General features: G+C 36.9%; 1 protein-coding gene across 1 annotated transcript in view; it reads left to right on the forward strand.

Annotated features, from left to right (window-relative positions):
* The window catches only part of DCDC2 (doublecortin domain containing 2), a 61,782-nt gene that overhangs the window by 5,802 nt on the left and 35,035 nt on the right, over positions 1–20,945 (forward strand). Inside the window, 3 exon segments of the mRNA XM_032182886.1 lie at positions 15,285–15,361; positions 15,492–15,623; positions 20,478–20,624. Of these exon segments, the coding sequence (XP_032038777.1) occupies positions 15,285–15,361; positions 15,492–15,623; positions 20,478–20,624 (356 nt within the window).

The raw sequence follows: 20,945 nt of genomic DNA on the forward strand, positions 1-20,945 counted from the left end.
ACTTGTAGCTAGTAAATAAGTGCCTTTTTTTTTTTTTTTTTAATATCCTTTACAAATGACAAGAGGAGCTTTCGGGAAGGTTTGGTCAAGAATTTTTTAATGTAGGTTTGTTGTTACAATACATCAATGAACAAATGATGTCACACAATAATTCATTAAGCATTATCCATCTATTTCATGCGAAAAGTGGAACATGCAAATAGATGTGATTGTCTGTAAGATAAGTCAGTGTTGAAATAGCTTGAGAAAGCACATTTTATTTTGTCTAAACAGATAGATTTATAGAGAGTCTATACCACAAAATGCCTCATTATGATATCACCATCAGACTTCACGGGCTGTCTTTGGTCAAAGAAAAATGAGGTGGAAAGAGTGTACTATGTATCCCTCACCAGTAGTGAGGCTCAATCATTGACTAGAGTTGTGTCTTCAAAAATATTTAGGAAGTCCTCATTCACTCTACTGATACAAATCAGGCTTCAGTGCAGTCTTCAATGAAATCGTGTCATTGTCTGATAATATTTATATCAATTATATGTTTATTTAATCCAGTGCCTTAAAATCTAATTCTTTACCAGTCTAAAGCCAGCAAATGACTGAAGTATCTAAGTCAAATGTTCAGCTGATGGAAAAATAGTTATTTTTATTCACTAATCTATGCCAGCTGTGGACTTGCACTTATAGTCCTTTTCTGTCAAGTTTTGTGTATAGACCACTATCAGTACAAAATGAGGGAGGGCCATTCTGTCATCTTGCTGTAAATGGTGTACTTTCATAGGAGCAAAGCACATGAAAATGGTACTTAACTTTTATTACATTTCTAAGCAGCAAGAGCTTCAATAGATTCTCTTCATGGGAATGTCTAATTCAGTGATCATTGACTTCAGCAGACTTTTGAGCCATACCCAGGGCAGGAAGGGAGATGGCATGCTGGCATACTGTAGGTTTTGGAAAAAAAAAGAAAAAGAAAAAAAAATATTTTGATTTACTTTATAAGTATATTGTTTAACAACTTGATTATTGATTAACATTTGATTGTGAGGATAGAAGCCTTGTTTCCATTTTTGCTGTTGAGGCTGTCATACTTAGTGCATGTGATGAAGAGAATAGTTCAAGAGAAAATGGATAACTGTGTAGAAGAAAGGTAGGAGTTTAGAACAGCAAAAACCTGCAACATCCTTTTAATTTCAGAACATCTATCTGCATGTTGTTTAGTTTCACATTAACATCTTCTCTCGGTTCCTGGATTTCTGAGATAAGCTTAGATTCAGTAACATTTGAGAAACTGTCAAGTATGTCTTCACAAGCTTATACCCTACTGCATGCTTCTAGAGCTGGTAGGATTTTAAAGTCACATCATTTGTTCTTTTAACTTCATCCACTGTCAGGTGTATCCACTGTTAGGTACTTCCTTGCCCATTTGTACTCTACTCCACTTAGCATTAGCAGCAGTGCTCAGATAAGGTAAAGCCCCTTAGTTCTCATCCTGCTGTGACACCAGAACCTGAGCGTGCCACTCAGCTCGTTTTCACAGTGCTGCACCTTCACTTGAATGGAAGTGTGTGTGACAGTCAGAAAGGTGAGCTGCAGGTAATGAAGAGGGAGAAAGAAAAGAACAAATCAGAAATAAGGCAATGAGCATCAGTGGTAAAGAGAGACAGGCTGTCTGTATGAGCAAATTTTTCTCAGGCTCAAACTTCTTACTGAGGTAGTGGTACTCTTTCCCTTCTGTTTTGATGTTTAGCCCATCAGACAGGTGACAACATATCTTTTGCACTATACCTTGTTATGGTAGTTGGTCTGCATGGAAGTCTGAAGCAAGCTTTCTACAAGAAGTCTGATTTTCAATTTCCTTTTGGTCACTTCTGCAACAAGCTAATCCCTCAGAAGTGTCACATCCCATCTTAGTTTAGACTTTCGGAGGGTATTGTGGTGATAGTAAGTTTGGATTTCTCCCTTCTCCCGCTTTCAGAGACAACAGTAAGGATGAAAGAAGACATGTGGCCCATGAGCATGAGAAAATTTTGTGCAGAGGCATCCAGGCTCTTGGCCCCCGTCAGAACCGTAATGCTGTAATAATATGTCTCAAAACTTTGTATTGTTACAGTACTGATAGAGAAAGTAGTAAAAATATTTAATCTTAACCCATGCTTAAACTTTAATAAGAAACATTATTCAGATATATATCTGTCCTTCATGTTTTTTGGCAACTGGTCTTCATGTTTTGAAAGAGAGATTTGTTTTGCAGTGAAGGTGATCTGCAAGTGTAAATACATGTTAAATGATGTGCTTGAGGAATTTAACAAATCTCCTGAGGAAGTATGGACCAACACAGTTACCATTTGCTTATTATAAGCTTAATTGTTTGTAAAAGGTACAGAACATTATTTTCCAATTATAATGTATTAAGAAAGAGTGGACATTGATATTTCTTTAGGCACTCTCTCTAATCTAGATGGTTCCTCCTTGGGCACTCAAATAGATAAATTGTCCTTGGGGCTGGTTTGTGGGTAATCTGCTGAAGAGTAAAACTGGGTTTTTGGATTTGCAGATTCTGTGGGCAACTATTTGTTTTAAGTTCCGTGTTTGAGACAAATGTGTGTGCATCTGAAACCTCCTTTCTTTGTCTGACTTTTTATGACCAACAGTTTTTTGAACATACTGAAATAAACCATCTTTGCAATGAAAGTAAAGAGTTGAAGGCACCTAGGAAGAATTGATGTACTTTGATATCAAAGAACCAGTCTCTTTCAACAGGAAGAACAAATAAACATAATGAAACAGATTTGATTTACTAAATTTATAGTAGGCCTGTGTTAATCTGCATTACTGCATTACTACTATAGATAGATTTGCCCTTGGTTGATAGCAGACAGATTTTCTTAGGTAGTAACAACACTGACTTTTTTAGTTTGTTTGTTTGCACTTTATTTTTTCTCCTGGGCTTATAGGACAAGGTGATTGTGTAGCAAACACTAACATAAATATCTTTTGTGCAGCTCAGGATTCATTGTTCACTTGGATCTCTCTTACCAATTCATATTCCAGATTTTTTTTTTAAATATTTAATAAAACTTTATGTATATTTCTTACTCTACATAAGCCATATCTAGATCTGGATCTATATTATAGAGAAACAAGGATGATGTAGACTCCTTTCCTCAAGTTCACCATTGTTTTTTATGATATTTAAGCAGTTGGGACAATGCTATGGAAACATCATGCTCCACACTTTATAACATGTTTGCCTATTGATAGTGTATTTATAACATTATCGCCCTCTGATTGGGAGCTGTAAGTATAGCCAGTGAGTATGAAAATTGGCACTTTAAGAGCTGTTTGGCAAGTGTTGGGCTAGTTGAGGAAGGATCTCATTAACTACCTTCTTTGAGTGGTGGGTTCACTCTGGAGCACCATTTTTTAGCATTACAAGTGACTGTGTATATGCATAGTCTTGGACTGCCAGATTCAGTGATGCATGTCAGGGGCCCAGTTGCGAGGGATGCACTAGGGTCTCTCTACCAACCACCCACCAGAAGTTATCCTACCTTTCACAGAAACACAGAATGGCTTGGGTTGGAAGGGTTCCTCCTCCACCAGTTCCTCCCCTCCCAGTGGATCTGTTCCATGATCTTCCCAGGCACAGAGGTGAAGCTCACCAATCTGTAGTTCCCCAGGTCTTCCTTTCAATCCTTTTTAAAAATGGGAGTGATGTTTCCCTTCTTCCAGTCACCAGGGACTTTGCTGGACTGGAAGGACTTTTCAAATATGACAGAGAAAGGCTTGGCCACTACATCAGCCAATTCCTTCAGGACCATGGGATGCATGGTATTCGGCCCCATGTGGGGTTCAGGGAAACCCACCACCTTTCTACCTCTAGATTTCTTGCATGATCAGCCTGGGTATACTTCTGTAATTTTATTGCCTGAAACTTAGTAGTTGTTTCTTGATCACTTTTTTCCTGTGCTTCAATCCTTTTTTCACTGTCTTACATAAGCATGTTTTGCTCTTACATTATTCTATTTCATTTGCAGATTCTTCTTTTATAGGCTGGTTTAGATGTGGTCATATTTGGAGAAGTATTTGTAGAATACAACAATCAGTATTCTCACTAACGATTTTTCAGAAGATTAGTAAAGATTCCTCAAAACTTTCATGCATTTATGGCCTGAGTATTAGCATCTGTGTGCAACCCCAGAACATCCCTCTGTAGTGAAACAGCTTGATAATTACCAGGATGTGAATAAGTGCTTTAATATTTTGAAACTTTTTCATTTCCTTTTCTGATGCAGTGCCTGTCAGTCCCTCATGCTGATCACATGCTGGATAACACAGTCATGTACTAGAACATGCAGTGGAGTGCATGTTGCCTGCTAGGGGACTTCACAGAGTGTGTCTGGTCCTTTGATGAAATGTGGCTGCAGAACAAGATTGTGACTGGCAGAATGTGCCTTCTGCTGACAGTCTCAAGCTGTAGCACATCAGCTATGGGATCTTATGGGGTAGGCATAGTTTATCAGCAGATCACACTCTAGGTCATTTAGATGCTCCGTCCTTGGTAGGATCCTGGATCAGGAAGGACTCCCTAGCACTGTCCAGAGTCAGCTGAAGAGTCAGGCACCTTGACAGGGCAGGGTGAAATGGAAAATACCATGTTTGAGACTTGACAGATCAGAACTTGTCATTAGAATTTTCCTTAAAATACATCTGAGATGTTGCTATAAAAATATTTTGAAGAGTTGTCATTTCTGTTTCCCTCTGTTCTTCCACATTTTAAAATGTTGTTGTAGTATCATTTTGGTCAATTATTTCTTCTGTATCCATTAAGTTCATTTTTCTTGCTACAGTGGAGTCTCCAGTCATCTGTGGGCAATTATATAATTGCATGAATCTGTAAAAATTGAATTTTTAAAGTTTATAATGTCTTGACTCACAAATGATTTTGATATATTAATGCTGGATATACCTTGTCTCTAACACACTTGTATATTTTTCTAAGTACGCTCTCATGAAAAATCTCAGTACTTGCAATTATTGTTTATTTCAAACCTAATATTTATCATATCCGAGACTTCTAATCATGGGAAAAAGTGGCTGTTTTTCAGTGAGTGGTCTCTTGATTCATTTTAATTTTTACCTGTCAATGAGAAATGCTTCATCCGTATTTTCTCTGTACAGGATATAATTTTCTGAGGGTAGAGTGCCTGGAAATCACAGAATGGTTAAGGTTAGAAAGGACCTCTGGAGGCCATCTGATCCAACCCCCTGCTCAAGCAGGGACACCTAGAGCAGGTTGCCCAGGAACACGTCCAAATGCCTTTTGAAGATCTCCAGGGAGGGAGACTCCACAGCCTCTCTGAGGAATCTATTCCAGTGCTCAGTCATCCGTACTGCAAAATGCTTCCCAATGTTTGATGGAACTTCCTGTTCTGCAGTTTGTGCCCACTGCCTGTAGCTCTGTCAGTAGGCACCACAGAAAAAAGCCTGGTTCCATCTTCCTCATCCCCTCCCCTCAGGTATTTATAGACATTGATAAGATCCCCCTGATAAGAGCCTTCTCTTCTCCAGGCTGAACTCCAGTCCCAGCTCTCTCAGCCTCTCCTTAAAGGAGAGGTGCTCTGGTCCCTTGAGCATTGTAGTGACTCTCCATTGGACTCTTTCTGGTACGTCCATGTGTCTCTCTTGTACTGGGGGGCCAAGAGCTGGACACAGTAATCCACATGTGGCCTCACCAATGATGGATGAGTAGAATGCTGTCTAATAAATACCTTAGAAATGATCCCAGTGTGTGAAAGCTACAACCGTTTGATGCCATACTCATGGAAATGATTTTTTTTTCCTAACAGAAAGAAACAAATAAATATTGTGATACTTTATTGTGGTACTTTAAATTACTGTATACAGAATATTCACGTCTGGAAAGAAACTGTGCATAAAGGTCCACTTTATAATTCTATGCCAGTATAAAAACCCTCTCGGAAGTTCACATCTAAACAGCTTGATTTCTTCTGCTGCTCGTAGGAGACTGAGTGACATACTTCTCATTTTTCTGATGCTGTATATAATTAGGACTTCTATAATTAGGAGTATTGGGAATAAGACTATCAAAATGCAAAGATTAAATAATTATGATATACATCTTTAATCTCCTGAGCAGCATCTTTAATAGTTAAACTTTATATTGCATTGTTTGCTATTTAGTATCCTGGTAACATAATTAGCAAAACAAGTCATACAAAACAGATACTCTTCCCGAGTGTTCATAATCTAATACCAGGAGGAATCAGAGAAGAAATGACCAGACATCCAGTTGAAACAGAGCTGTGTCCTTTTTTTCTAACTGGGCCTGCAGATTCATAAAATTACTGTTTGTATAGTTCTGTATACCTGAATTGTAAAATTCTGAGTATTTTAATTACCAGATTGCTTACAGATTGGCTTTAGTGGATTTTGGAGCAACAGAAAGATTTGCAGAGGCCTTGGTCCATGGCACTGGAGATTTAATGGTGTGTATTGCATCTAATATGGAACTTGAAAGTTCGTCACTTCCTCAGTTGGCACAGCTGCCTCATTCTGTAGGGTTACTGTGATGAAGGTGGAGGGAAGGGAAGAGATACAAGCACTGAAGCTTTTAATAAGGAATGTTGGTTTCATTAAAAACTTTTTGCTGCACGTTAAGTTTTCTTACTGGAAACATTAACAACTTCTACCTTTGAAAAATTTGATCTTTTTGGAGTTGCTTTTTATTCTTCAGCTGTCACTGTTTACAGGTTCAGGCCCTTTTAATTAACCAGGAAGGTGAAAGACTTAGCTTCAGTGTGTAAGGAATTCAGGGAAAATACTCAAATAATGAGAGGTAAAAATGGTGACAATTGACAATACTATGTCAGTGACAGAAATAAATGTCAGGATCTATTTTGCTTGGATAAAATATGCATTATTGATCCCATCATTGTCTGTGTTGTAACAGTGTAGGGTATAGTATCATACAACTAAGACGAAGAATGCGCTGTCATTGGAATCCAAAAGGAACTCAAATGTGATATATTTTGGAACACTACACAGGCTTAGTGCTTGGGTAGAGAAGGAAATGCAGTTGACTCATCTAGGACAACTGAAGATATGGCCCATCGTGCAATGCCCCAAAACTATGACAGATCCTGAATGAAACTTTTCTTTCCAGGGTTTAGCTAATTGGGCCAAAACTTGTCCCCCAGATGCACAGGGCATATAACCTCCAGCTCACCTACCATGGCTGAAAAGGAGGGTGCTTTACCTTGGAGGTAAACACAGGGATCCCAGCTATTTCTTTTGGAAGAGAGTGGCTTTAAACACTTTGGGAGTTCTGTTGGAGCCTTGTAATCTGGAAGTCTCGATGTAAGTGCCTTCTGGCATAGTTCATTTCCAGTTCACCTGTTCTTTGTGTGGGCTGAGAAGTCTGTGTACAGCTGTGATGTTGTGACCTATTTATGCAAACTTGGAAATCCTGGCAGGTAACAGCAGTTTGAGTGGTGCTTTGTATTCATTCAAGAAGAAAGGCTAGTAGTCTCTTGCTCAAGGCTGTTTTGTACTATCCAGTGTACCATCTAGCAATGCAAAGTGGCAAGAGAAAAGTAGATTACCCAGGTTTATTACTGTGTAAGATAACCAAAATGGTTTTGTACTGACAAAACTCCTCTGTGAATCTGACTCCTCATCTTTAGTTAAAGTGTATAAAAATGCCTGTTTATAAGAAGTCATGTTTCTGTGAAGTAGGTAAGATATTTCCTATGTTGTAATAGCTTTAGAAAAAGTAACTTTTATCTTTCTAATTAGCTTTTGATCACTGAACCTTGAACATTCCTTTCTTTCACATCACAGGATGGTGATGGTGTGTATAAATGGGGTTTTGGTTCTTTTGACCCCAGTTCTACCCTAAGGGAATGCAAATATTTGCTCTCAATTTTCCTGTGCACATTGATTAACAAACAGTCCATTGTAACAAGCTGGTAAAGCCATGGGTCATTGCATGAGCTGATAAATTTGGTATGTAACATTGTGTTGAAATATTTAAAACTTAGGTTAGTTATGAAGTGACGTGAGTCATGAGTGAGACGGTAGTAGCACCCAAGGCTATATTAATACAGTAGTAAGAAAGGCAAGCTCTTTAGACAGATTTATATCAAACCGGCACACAGTACCTAGATCAGTGAGGTTAGGTTTTTTGGCTGTTGTTTTGCTGCCGTCCAAAATGGCTTTATAAATACATGTAAACCTGTAAATCTTGCAGTTGCTCAGTTTGACCCCTCTGATAGGGCTCTCTTCTGGTAAGAAAAGGAAATTTATTTCCTATTTCCTGTCTAAGAAAATTTCCTGTCTATTTTCCTGTCTAAAGATAACTAGCCCATTTCTTCATGGCAGCCTGTAGAGTTGCCACCAGAATTCTGTATTTAGCTTGTCTCTAAGTTTTTGATGTACGCTGGAGGGAAAAGCCAAGCTAAGAATGTCACATTTCTACTTTAAACTATTCTCAAGTGCATTAAAATCACCTTGTTTTTAGAAATTAAATGTGTAGCATGGTAATATCAGAGGACAATTAAAATACTATTCAGTGAACTACATCATTTTCTGGTTTAGGATTGATTCTCCGAAGTGTCACACACCTTTTGCAAGTCCTGAGAACCCAGCTGAAATGTTGAATAGTTTGCTAGGTCTGTCCTACCTTCTGGTCTAGGTTTGAGTAGAATGTGTGAAAAGTACAGGGTAGCATTCACAGAAGCAAAAACTTTACACATAGGGATAAGCAAACAGCTTTACGCGAGACAAAATAAATATTTAACATTTTTACCAGTTATTGTATTTATGAAGAAGTGAAAACTCTTATTTTTAATCTGTGTATTTCAAACCAAAGCATGGGTTGCTCAGAGTCCTTACCTGAATAGCCATTCTCAATGATGATCTTCCTACAGTGCTACACTTCTAACCTTGTCTTCTCTGTAAAACATTTGAGTTAGAAGCACTGCACAGCAAAGCATTCTTGATCTTCAGTTGACGGCTGAGCCCATCCATAAGGTTTGAAAAAAGAGTAAATTTTTAGCTGATCTTCAGTCTTTCACAGCTGAACATAAACATAATAGAAATTTTTGTATGAAAAGTGCATTAAGTTGATCTGTGTGTATGTATACATATATATACACACTATATAAATGTTTACATGGTAAATATAGGCATGATAATTCAAAATGATTTTCATAGAAAACCTGTTTTTCATATATGATAGTATACCTGAAGTAACAGTTTGGCTGCTGAGTATTTATTTATTTATTTTTTTTAATTTTTGCCAACAGTCAACAGTGGAAGATGTAAGTACCTAAAGTAGATTATGTGGTGTGTGGTATATGTTTGCTAAGTGTGTTGCATGTGTTAGTTAAATTTTGTGAATATTTAGCATATTTTATAAGGGAAAATGTTGTATAGAATGTTTTTATAAAGCAATTTGTTTAGCTGTCTCTGGCTTGCTTAAAGGTTGCTTAAAGTTTCCTCTAAGTTTCAACTAGTATGATGCTTTCTTCTTCCTGTTCTAAATGCTTTTTGTTACTGCTGTATGTTGTCATTTAGTACCTCAGATGAGTATCTCATCACAAATAATGAAATGCTGGCAACAAATTGTCAGTAGGATATGGAAGCTGCCCTTGGATGGGTCTTTTGAATCAAACTGAAAATGCACAAAATTTTAAGATAAAATCATAATGGGACCAAACCATTGATTAATGTAAATCATTGATTAATGTAAATCTACAAAAGCTGACGTAAATGTGAATGTGCTGATTTACATCAGTTGTGAATGTGGCTGGTAAAATTAAAAGAAAATAAAGGACTTAGGGGTCTAGTGATGCTGTTCTGTTAATGTAAGCACACACTTTCACCCAAGACCACTTCCTTGTTAATATGTAACTCTGTAGTGCCAGAGGGTCAGGCTATTCCAGACACTGCAATATTGTGGTACCTCCTACAAGAGAAATATGAGCAGTCTAATGTATTCTTTAATTAAACCCTGGATCAGGTCTTCCACAGGGGTGGTTTTGCATAACTGTATACTTCAAAGGAATTATATTGTTTTATAGTAGCTGAGTACTTGGTATTTTATTAATGTCTACCTCTGTATATTTAAATTATTTGTCTTGATGTAGAAAATAAGTTCTTTTTCATACCCTTAAGTAGTTTAATATTGGTCACACAAGTTGTTCTAAACAATAAGAGATGGTAAAGTGAAGACTGTATAGGAAGAAAAAAAAAAAAAAGAAAAATAATAGGACAGCTTAATTAAAAGAATATTGTATAGGTTGTTTTTGTTTGTTTGTTTTTTACAGTGCAGTATAGATCTAGCCAAACCGATTTTTAATAAACGTGGGTAGAGTAGCTTGTGTTGTTTTTTTGCATTGTTGTACTTGGAGAGCTTGATAAGCTATGCTGTAAACAGAACATACATTGACCATCTGCAAGAATGATATCTTGAGCATTGTGGAAATGCTTGCTAGTTTAAAAAATGAAAATGTTGTGCATGCCTGTGTGCTTTAGCAGGGTTTACGTTCTTTTGTTTGTTTGTTTGTTTGTTTTGTTTTGTTTTTCTCCTATGATTTTTTTTTTTTTTTGTCCTCTCAGAGCAGGTGTGGACCCCATGGAAAGATGCAGTATTCTTGCCTTTACTGTTCATGCTGGGTGTGACAAAAGACTCTTCAGAGAGTTCTGTACCAATATGATCCAGTACCTGCTTAATTTACTTTGGGATACTTTGTTCCAAACTCCCAGAAACAAAGGTGTCATCTATGCACTGCGCCAAGCACATTATTGGGGTGTTTTAAGCACATTAATGTTGTCAGAGTCATCTTAGCATTTGCATACACTGATTTTTGTGGTCATACATTAGTGAATTAGCAAATGTTGCATTGACATATGCTTTTTGCTTTTTGATACAGAAAGGAAATTAGACTTAAACATCCTTAGAAAAATAACTCAAGTTTGTATTTTGTTCTGGTTTAGGCTATGTTTAGGTAGAAAAGAAAAGCGTTAAGTTTCTGCCCAAGCGGGTCCCATCTTACAGTTCCCTGCAGCTTTCTTGTTTAGGACCAGGGCTGTCTTTTCGGCCACAGAAGGCTGTCAGAAATATTAATGACTCTTTGAGAAAGTAACCTAAAAGACAGACTTGCTAGCTGATGCCACAGTATCTATTGTTGGCAGAAATACAATCCTTCAAATAATAAATGAGCCCTTAACATCTGTCAGGTTGCTTGTTTTCTCAGGGGCCCGGTGATTGGGCTGTGTGCAATAACATGATGGCCTTCTGAGGAACCTACATCAAAATTAATGGTTTCATCAGCTCACAGGAACAAGTAAATAATTGGACACACCTGGGACTATCCTGAAGGGCTTCTTTATATTTAGTGAATGCTTTCTAACTAGTTCCAGTAAAGATCATTGAAACCTGAGTGTTGCAGACTGGATCAAAGCACTTGACTTTATGGTCAGTTTTGAATGTGTGCAAGCTTGGGCATGGGTATCAGCTGCAGAAGTGAGAATCAGGAATGAATAAAGAATCAGCTTTTAGGAAAAGTGCTGTAAAGCATTTCTGATGGTGAAGTTGTGCATGAACAGCAAACCCCAAACTAATCACAGTAGGTTAGAATCACAGATCAGCCCATGTTGGAATGGACCTCAACAGCCCATCAGATCACAGAATGGCTGAGGTTGGAAGGGACCTCTGAAGACCATCTAGTCCATCCCCACTGCCGAGCAGGATCACCTAGAGCACATTGTGCAGGATGGCATCCGGGAGGGTTTTGAATAAAACCTCTCTGGGCAACCCATTCCAGTGCTCTGTCACCCTCACAATAAAGTGTTTTCTCCCAGTGTTTCATTTTGTGCCTGTTGCTTCTTGATCCAGCCTTTCATGGAAAAAGAGAGTGTAGCTGAGATTATCTAGTACACCATCCCTGCTGTCTGCTCCCTGATGGCTAAAGGAATACTGCTTAAACCATTAGGGCTTTCTTAAAAAAGTTGAGCAATGCCATGTCATCAGGTTGTAGCTTGTTACCTAAATAGTAATCAGAGGTAAAGTAGCACTGTAGTTTTGAAACAGTTAAGGCTTTATGTAGTGCCTCAGTCACTGGGATCAAAGTGTTAGTTCTTAAATATTACTAGTTCTTAAATATTACTTAGTTCTTAAATATTGCTATGACAAACATAACGTAAAGCAGGAGTTCAAAATTCATTTACAGTGTTGTGCATGAGAGGTGGGTTATTCTGAGAAAGTAAAGCAGATACCTAAAGAAGGACCAGGAAAGCAAGATGTGACAAGGACCTTTAAAAAGTATCCCTACTGTCCTTAAAGAATTATTAAGTGTACTCAGTATGGATTTCTTGTGCTGTTGTTTCTGGGTATCTTACATTGATCTTGCTGTGGAAGGCTGAAGAATTATTAGATGCTGGCAAGCAGAGGAAGAATTTCAATATGTGCATTGTATCACAGATGGGAAATACTTCTCTTGCTGGAAGTGAGAAGCCAGTTTAGAGGGACAGTGTTTGTGCCTGGGAGACAGTGTGGTGTTGAAGATTTGAGTGGGCTTTGGGAGACATAGCCCTAGTTCTTCCCATGGGTTTCTGTGTCATTATTCCAGTGTTTGTTTCTTTGTCATTAGAGAAATCAGTATCAAGTGCTTTGAGGTTTACTAATGAGAGTACTGCGTGAGCAGATTTTTGAAAGGGCTAACAGTCCATCTCCTCTCATTACTTCTCTGAGGTCTTCAAATGTAGCATTTTGGATTTAATGAGGAAAAAGTGTTCCAGAACTTTAAGTATTTTCCTTTTACTCTCTAATACCTATGGGTAATGCTGGTCAAGGACATCTGTAGTGACCTGATTGTTAGTTAGGTTTGGAGTTTCTACAAGCATAGGATCAGTCAGTCTTTTAGCCTTGTAATCTAGTTATGTATCAGATACTTTATAAGGGATAAGCCTGGCAACCTAGCAGATATAAGGGAGGTGTAGGGACAGCCTGAGTTAAGTCATTCCCATTTTGAATGCATCCTGTGTTTGGAGCATAAATATTAGGACCAGATGTAAATCAGTATTACCTCAGCCTTCAATAACATACTTTTTAGAAAGTTACCATATTTTTTCAAATTCTGAAGCTTTCTATTAGATTGCTTACAGTGTGCAAATAACCATTAATGTCTCAAGCAGCAATAGAAATGTTTTCAGATGTTACAGTTTAAAGTGTGGTTTCTTATTCTTCCTGTGACCTAGTAATTTTTCATCTAAAATTTTAGTGACCTAAATGACAACTTATGCCCTGAAAATGTGCTTTAAATGTTTCTTCAAGAATGGCTGAGTTCTTCCATTATTTGGCAATCTTCAAAAATAGCTTTGCCTCCCATAATTATGAGAAATATGGAATAGAATCATTAAGGTTGCAAAAATATCAGACAACTTTCTTACTCACTTCCAAGCCTGTAGTCATAGGTGTGAATCTTCCATCCGGTTCAGAGCACATTGGAATTAATGTCAAGTCTGGGAACCGAAATTACTTCAGGCAGTAAGGCATTGTTTATGTACAGACTAATGCAAATGACCTCGTACAGACTAATGCAAATGCCCTCATTGTATAAGGGCAAGACAAACATGTATCTATTAAACAGATCTTAAGGTGTAAATATGCTTGATGAGGAAAAGGAGGTCGACAGCCATGCCAGGGGCTCATTTCCTGGACTGGTCCAGAAGCACTGCTGTAACAATGCAGCTATATCTTTCTTTCTGTTTCTCCTCTTGAAGAAGAATCTGACTAAAACGTCCCTTTTACTGGTCTTCAGATCACCATGACCCTAACGCTGCTGATTGCTTCCATTTAGTTGCTTTGCTGTGTGAAGGCTAATTCTACCTTCCTCTGTCCACAACCAGTGCAGGCTTTCAAGCCCTCCAAGACTCTGAAAATGGCAGGTTGGGAGGGCTACATTGCTTACAAGAGACTCTAGGAAAGGCAAGATGCTAAAGTGAATTCAAGTGAATTTGATTATTTTAAAGATCATTTTTAGCCACTTTGGAATATCTACTAGACTGAGCACCTCTTTTATTGTTTTTGTGTTTGTTTGTTCTTCTTTTTCTTTCTCTTTTTACAGTCTATGCAAGAGAAATATGTGGAAAGCAGACCTGTAGCCCTAACTTAAGTTTTATGAAAACACATGCAAATATTTAAAGCACTGGAGCCCAGACCATTTTCCCTAAATTTAATGGGAAGTATTGGTTAAGTTAGCACAAAGTGTGATAAAGCTGCAACACATCACATCATTAGACTGTATTACACAATGATTGGGAATGTTGCCAATTTAAATAAATTTTATACATATATTTTAAAGAATGTCTCTATCTGATCATGCCAGCTATTTAATCCTTTAAGTTTTTATAGCTTTCTAAAGAAATGCTGCCAACTTCTTAATGTATTTGAGACTTTTGAATGTTTTTTTGGGGGGGGGATTGACACTTTACTTTGATATTCTAATTATGAAGAATTAGGAAAATTTCCTAATGATTTTGGAGTTTGTTTTTATTTTTCCATTTTCTTCTTTTTAAATTTGAACGTATGTTTATTAATTCCAAAGGGAATTGTAGCTAGGCAGTATTGCATAACCTTCTATTCAATATAATGGGATTTATGTTGAGCAACCTTCCTGATCTCAACACAGTATCAACAAAAGGGTACAGGGCATAATGCTGGAATGTTTGTATTTTATTCTGCAATTCACCTCATTTGAGTCAATTCTCTAAAATGAGGATAGTATTCAGCAACCTTTGTAAATCACTGATGAGATAAAGACCTATACATGAGTAAAAAAAAATACCTAACTACATAATAGAAGAAAGACCCAGAGATAGCAGTTATTGTTAAAAAGATAGAAGTTTAATTGTCTGAGCTATGGTTACAAGCAGTGAAGACTAAGAAAATAAGAACAATGTTTGGAGGTATTTCCTCGTGTGCTTAGGAACATTGATGGACAAGTCACAAAAGATGCCCGTATTATTCTGTCATCTCACAGGACACTGTATATTGTGCCATGCGGTGGTTGTTATTCAGCAATTATGTGAACCTGCAATAGTAATTATATATGCTTTGTAAAAGGTGAAGCTGGAATGGAATAAAATACATGTTTTAAAAACAGGAGCTTCTTTCTCCAGATACCCTGCCCTTCTTGCTGGTGGTCAGCTCTATCTCAACGTGAAGACAGAGTAATTTCTAATTCTCTTTGTCCTTACAGGTCAAGCCAGTTACTCATAGTAGAATTACTGCATCAGCACGGTTTCGAAAGCCACTCCAGGAGCCCTACACTATTTTGTAAGCAGAATTTTATATTAGTAAAATATCTGTCTTTTTTTGGTTTGTTTTGTTTTATTTTTCTTTCTTAATTTCAGATGGGTTTTGCTTTAAATACTCTTCCAAACTATTTTACTTTGCTTTATTTCAGCCTGATTGCTAATGGAGATCTAATTAGCCCTGTAGTGCGACTCCTTATTCCCAGGAAAACACTGAATCACTGGGACCATATTCTCGAAATGGTTACAGCAAAAGTTACCCTCAGAAGTGGAGCTGTTCACAGGTATCAAGAAACTGAACATTTATGAGATACAGTTGATATGTTTAGATATGTTCTTAAAACTCCCTAAGCAGATATAATGGATCCTTCCAGCTTTATGGGAAATTTATAAGAAAATTCTCTTAAGAGCTCACTCCCAACTCAAACCATTCTATGATTCTATGAAAATGGAAATACATTTACTTCAAGTCACTTTCATGTTTCATTGCAACTGCTATTTAAAATGAAAAAAGCCCCTCAATTTGTTTCAACTGTTATTTCTTGATTAAATATTTTATTAACAGATATGCAATAATGCAATGTATTCAACATTAATAATAAAGTTGCAAATCATTATAAAATCAATGACCTCTGTAAAGTCAGTAAAATGTTTGGAATATCCAATAATGGATGCAGTCCATTTTGACTGACTTTATGGAGGTCATTTATTTTACTCTGACATGTTTTCCTTTAATTTTGATAGTTCTTTAAGGTCATTGGGGCAAACAATTTCAAGAAAAATGTTTTAGATCCTTTTGTTTTTGAAGACCTGTGCTCAGTCAGTTCAGCCTCCTAGTAAGAACCAGGGCCAAAGCTGTAGTTGAGGGTTTTCCAGTTCCAATATTTTCTGTTGGTCTGAATTGTTGTGGTATCCCAGGAGTAGCAAATGACATCTTGGATACGTAACTTTAAATCACCTTAAGGCCTGAAAATAAGCTCTCTAAAATAAGATCTGATAGTTATTGCAAGTTTTAGAGCAAAATGATATGCAGTCTCCATGACAAACTTTGCAGAGTAAGCAGACTGCCAAGGTGTGTACTGGCAAATTACTGACATTCCAGCGTTGCCCCATGCAGAGCATATTACAGAAATCCATTCTTCAGACAGGAGAGGGCCTTTTGTTGGAATCATTCTTTATAGCTTACACAATGTCTGAGGCTAGTCTTGCAATCTATTTCTCAAATCAGTGAAGATAAAATCTTCATAATCTCTTTCAGTTCTTCTGATTACTTTCCCAGAGCTGATGCAGACCATAAAAGGTGAAGTTAATGCTGTCTGCTGAGTGTTAGCTCTCATCTGTTTTTTCTTCTCAGTCAGGCATTTCCTTGCTTGTGTTATCAGGCTACTTAGCACTTTTACTTCCCTTAAACTAAACCTAAACACGTTTTGCAGTTTTCTGGATCTGATTCTCAGCTATCATAATTCTGAGGTGAACAGAGTAACAGCTGTTCACAACATCATTTTTTTCCTGCTTCTAGGTTGTTTAGGGATTTAACAACCTTTTGCATTTTATTCTCTTTACTTGGTATCAGTCCTTGGTAAACCTGAATAATGTATATGAAAGCATATATAATTATATACATTTTAAGAATTGATTTTAAGAAGTTCCCTTCTGTATTGTTTTAATTATTTAAAAATAAGATAATGTACATTCATTTTTGAATTATTTAACATTCTCCTTTTTCTGGTTTTCTTTTAATGCAGTTTTCATTTTCTTTCCTTAAAATGCTAGGAATGCATATTAAATACGTTAGTAAAGTGATTGTTGTTCTTTAATAAGTTATACATTAATTTCTGGGGTTTACTGAAACTATGTCAGTGTTAGGGGAGGTCTTGTTGGACCACTGATTCTGGGAAGATATAATTTCTCATTAAAGAAGGGTAAGTGGAATTACGAGAACCTGCATTAGGTATATGGCAATGTTTCTTTTCTGAGTAATTAAATGACATACAAAGCTGCCAAGTCCTACGTAGTTTCACATATGGCTTTACAAGAAAAGGAAAAAAAAAAAAAAAAAGGAAAAAAAAAGATCATCCCCATCAGAATAGGGACATAAGTAATATGAGAGAGAAGACAATGAGAAAGTAGCCTTTCTCTTTGCAAAATTTTGCTTGGGGATGGGGTACAGTAACCTGGTTGGCAGGTATCTGGTGTGTGGACAGGCAGGTATTTGGGGATACTAGTTCCACAAGCTGTATCTTTGTTGTCTGCTTCGTTAGTCTGTATGCTTGCTTTGTTTTGGCTGCCACTTTTTTGGCTTGGACTCGGGAGGGAAAATGGAAGTCTACTGACAGTCCACAGGATAAACCTTTGATCATCCCCCAGTGACCAGAAGACATGACACCAAGGACATCTTCTGCATAATACTAACCAGGGAAATATTAGGATGTGTTTGAATGGTTCAAACCAGGTGGGTGGGTAAAAAGCTTCAGAAGCAAGAGTCGCAAGAATTGTGTGATACTTGTTAAGTCAATAGTTACTTATATATTTATCTGAAGTTCCTTTTTTTCTTTGAAAAAATACATTTTTAATTCCCTTGTCATATTCAGTGACTGATTATGTTTCATTCAGTTATTATGGCTATTATTTTTAGGATGAAATATACAACTAGAGACTGCTAGATATTTGTCCATAAAAAAATAAAAAAAAAGGGAGTTACATTAAGCAAACAACTTTTGTACTTTAATATTAAAACATAATCAAAGTGAAAGATCAGGTACAAAAACCCACAGTCATGTTTGTAAGTACATTACATGCTGTGTAAGTACTGTAAGTACTGCTGTGTATATGCAACACCATACAAATATATAAAACAGTACTACAGTACACCAATTTGCCTTTTTTCATGCAAGTTCCACAAAGCGAAATGTAATCTAGCAAAATACAGTCAGAATAATTCAGAAATGAGCTTCTGCTTATGTCTAGATTTCTTTTTAAAATTATCATTGTTTGTGTGTAACTAATGTGATCTGAATGGTAATGAAGCATAAATTTTTCTTCAAATTGTTGGGATGTCTGTGAAATGTTTGCATTAGTTAAGTAAATGCAAAATATAAGTAGTACATACAGAATGCTTCAGAGTTAGTATACTTTTTTTTTTTTTTTTTTTTTTTTCTTTGAGGCATTTGCTCTTTGCTCTTAGAAAACCAAAGTACTTCTAGGTGCAGTACTTTTCTAGGTGCAGGATGCACCTAGAAAATCAAAGTGCTTTCTTGTGGAGAGCATAAGAAAGGCATGGAGATACTGGAGCAAGTGTAGCAAAGGGCCATGAAGATGAAGGCCTTGAAGGTGCATGTTATGTGAAAAAGGGCGGAGAGAGCTGGCATTGGTTAGCCTGGAGAAGGCCTAGGGAGGATCTTACCAATACATCTAAATATTTGTTGGAGATGAGTGAAGAAGTCAGAGACAGGCTTTTAGTGGTGTCCAGTGACAGAACAAGAGACAATGAGAGCAAACTAAAATACAGAAAATTCAACCTAAATGAAAGAGAGAAAAAAAAATACTGTGTCATCAAATACTGGAATAGGTTGCCCAGAAAGTTTCTGGAGTCTCCATCCTTGTAGTTTTTCAAAACGACTGGACATAGCCCTAAGCAACCTGCTGTAATTGCTCTTGCTTCTTTACAGGACACTTGGACTACACAGTCTCCAACAGTCCTGTCCAAACTCAGCTATTCTGTGGTTCTCTAAGTGGTTCTACACATTGCATTTTTTTTTCTGTATTTATTCAAGATCATGCCACTATGTGTATGAACTTAAAAGGCAGCTTTTTCTCTGTTCAACTGATGTTTTTTGGATTTTATAAGTCACGGATGTTCTCAAGGCAGGCTATTTTTATTATTCATAAAAGGTTCTTTATGTACATGCATGTATCTTATTATATCTCCTAATCTTATTATTTGTCCTTGCACTATTAAAATTTATGAATAACATATAAAGTAGCTCCTGTAGTAGGCTTAGAGAAAACAATTTAAGATGGCCATTCAACATTCCTGCATTTAAAAGACTTAGAATCATAGAATCATAGAATGGTTTGGGTTGGAAGGGACCTTAAAGATCATCTAAGTCCAACCTCCCTGCTATGTGCAGGGACACCAGGGATACCAGGTTGCTCAAAGCCCTATCCAGCCTGGCCTTGAACCCTGGGGCATCCACAACTTTTCTGGGCATATTGTTCTATTGCCTCACCACCCTCAAAGTGAATAATTTCTTCCTTATATCTAATCCAAACCTACTCTGTTTCAGTTTAAAACCATTACTCCTTACCCTATCCCTACCTGACAAAGATTCCCTCTCCAGCTTTCCTCTGGTCCCACTTTAGGCACTGGAAGGCTGCTATGAGGTCTCCCTGTAGTCTTCTCTTCTCTTGGCGTCTCTTCTCCAAGTCCGTCAGCTTGTCTTCATAGGAGAGGTGCTCCAGCTCTTGGTCATCCTTGTGATCCTCTTCTAGACTGGATCTAATAGGTCCACATCCTTCTTGTGCTGAGGGACTCAGTATTTTAATGCAAAAGTGATAATGTTGGCTTTTTAATTTAAACTTAAATTGTCAAATTTTGGAATGTGCTTCATAGGAAAGAGATTAATTCATTATAGAATGTTTCCTCCTTTCCTTATTGCATTGATTATCCATAAATAAAATTACAAATTTGACAGTGATCCCAATGAAGTGATTGGCATAGCTTGGAAATAATGTGTTGTCATGCATACTCCCCTCACCCCTAAGTCCTTAATGTTTCTTCCTTCTCAGTAAAGTGTGTGAACAGAAATGATTATGGTGAAAATCTATCTGGTGTTAAAGACCTAACTACAAAGTCATTTATTCTCCATACTTAAGTAGAAATTGTGAGAATATTTTATCTGTCATAGTGCTTTGTATTTTATTAGTTCTAACTATGATTAGTTTAACTGTGATTTAGGTCATTTTGCTATGTCTTTTCTTGTCATTTTTTATATAGCAATTTATCATTGTATCCACTGTACTTTATTGGTTTTCAAATCTGAAAATATACATGATTAGATCAGCATAGCTTTCAGTACTTTTAGTAAACATGATGGAATGATAAGGTTTATTATTTTAAACCTCTCTGTGTTTTTCAGACTTTACACTTTAGATGGAAAACTTGTACAGGATGGGTCAGATTTGGAGAATGGGCAGTTTTATGTTGCAGTGGGTAGAGAAAGGCTTAAGAGGTTGCCATATGGTGATCTGCTGTTTAGCAAATCTACAATAAGAAGGCCACAGGGGTAAGTTCCATATGTGTGTGATATGATTTTTATGCTTGTGTGCGTATGTATCAATTTATTTACAAAGTACCACCACTAAAGTCAAAATCACAATGTCAGAAATGTTTGTAAGGAATGGATGGATGGGTTTATATGGATGCAAATTTTTACTGAGCACTTTTAAGAAAGTTGAGATATAAATCTCTAATAAATGAAAAATATAAATTCAAAGTATTATTTCACATCGTAAACATTGTAAACATGCCATTGATCACGTTTCACACAATTTTTGCCAGATAAAGGTTTATTTTGGCTTTTTTTTTTTTTTTTCCCCACTGGTAC

The sequence above is a fragment of the Aythya fuligula genome, chromosome 2 (genome assembly GCF_009819795.1).
Source record: "Aythya fuligula isolate bAytFul2 chromosome 2, bAytFul2.pri, whole genome shotgun sequence".
Lineage (NCBI taxonomy): Eukaryota > Metazoa > Chordata > Aves > Anseriformes > Anatidae > Aythya > Aythya fuligula.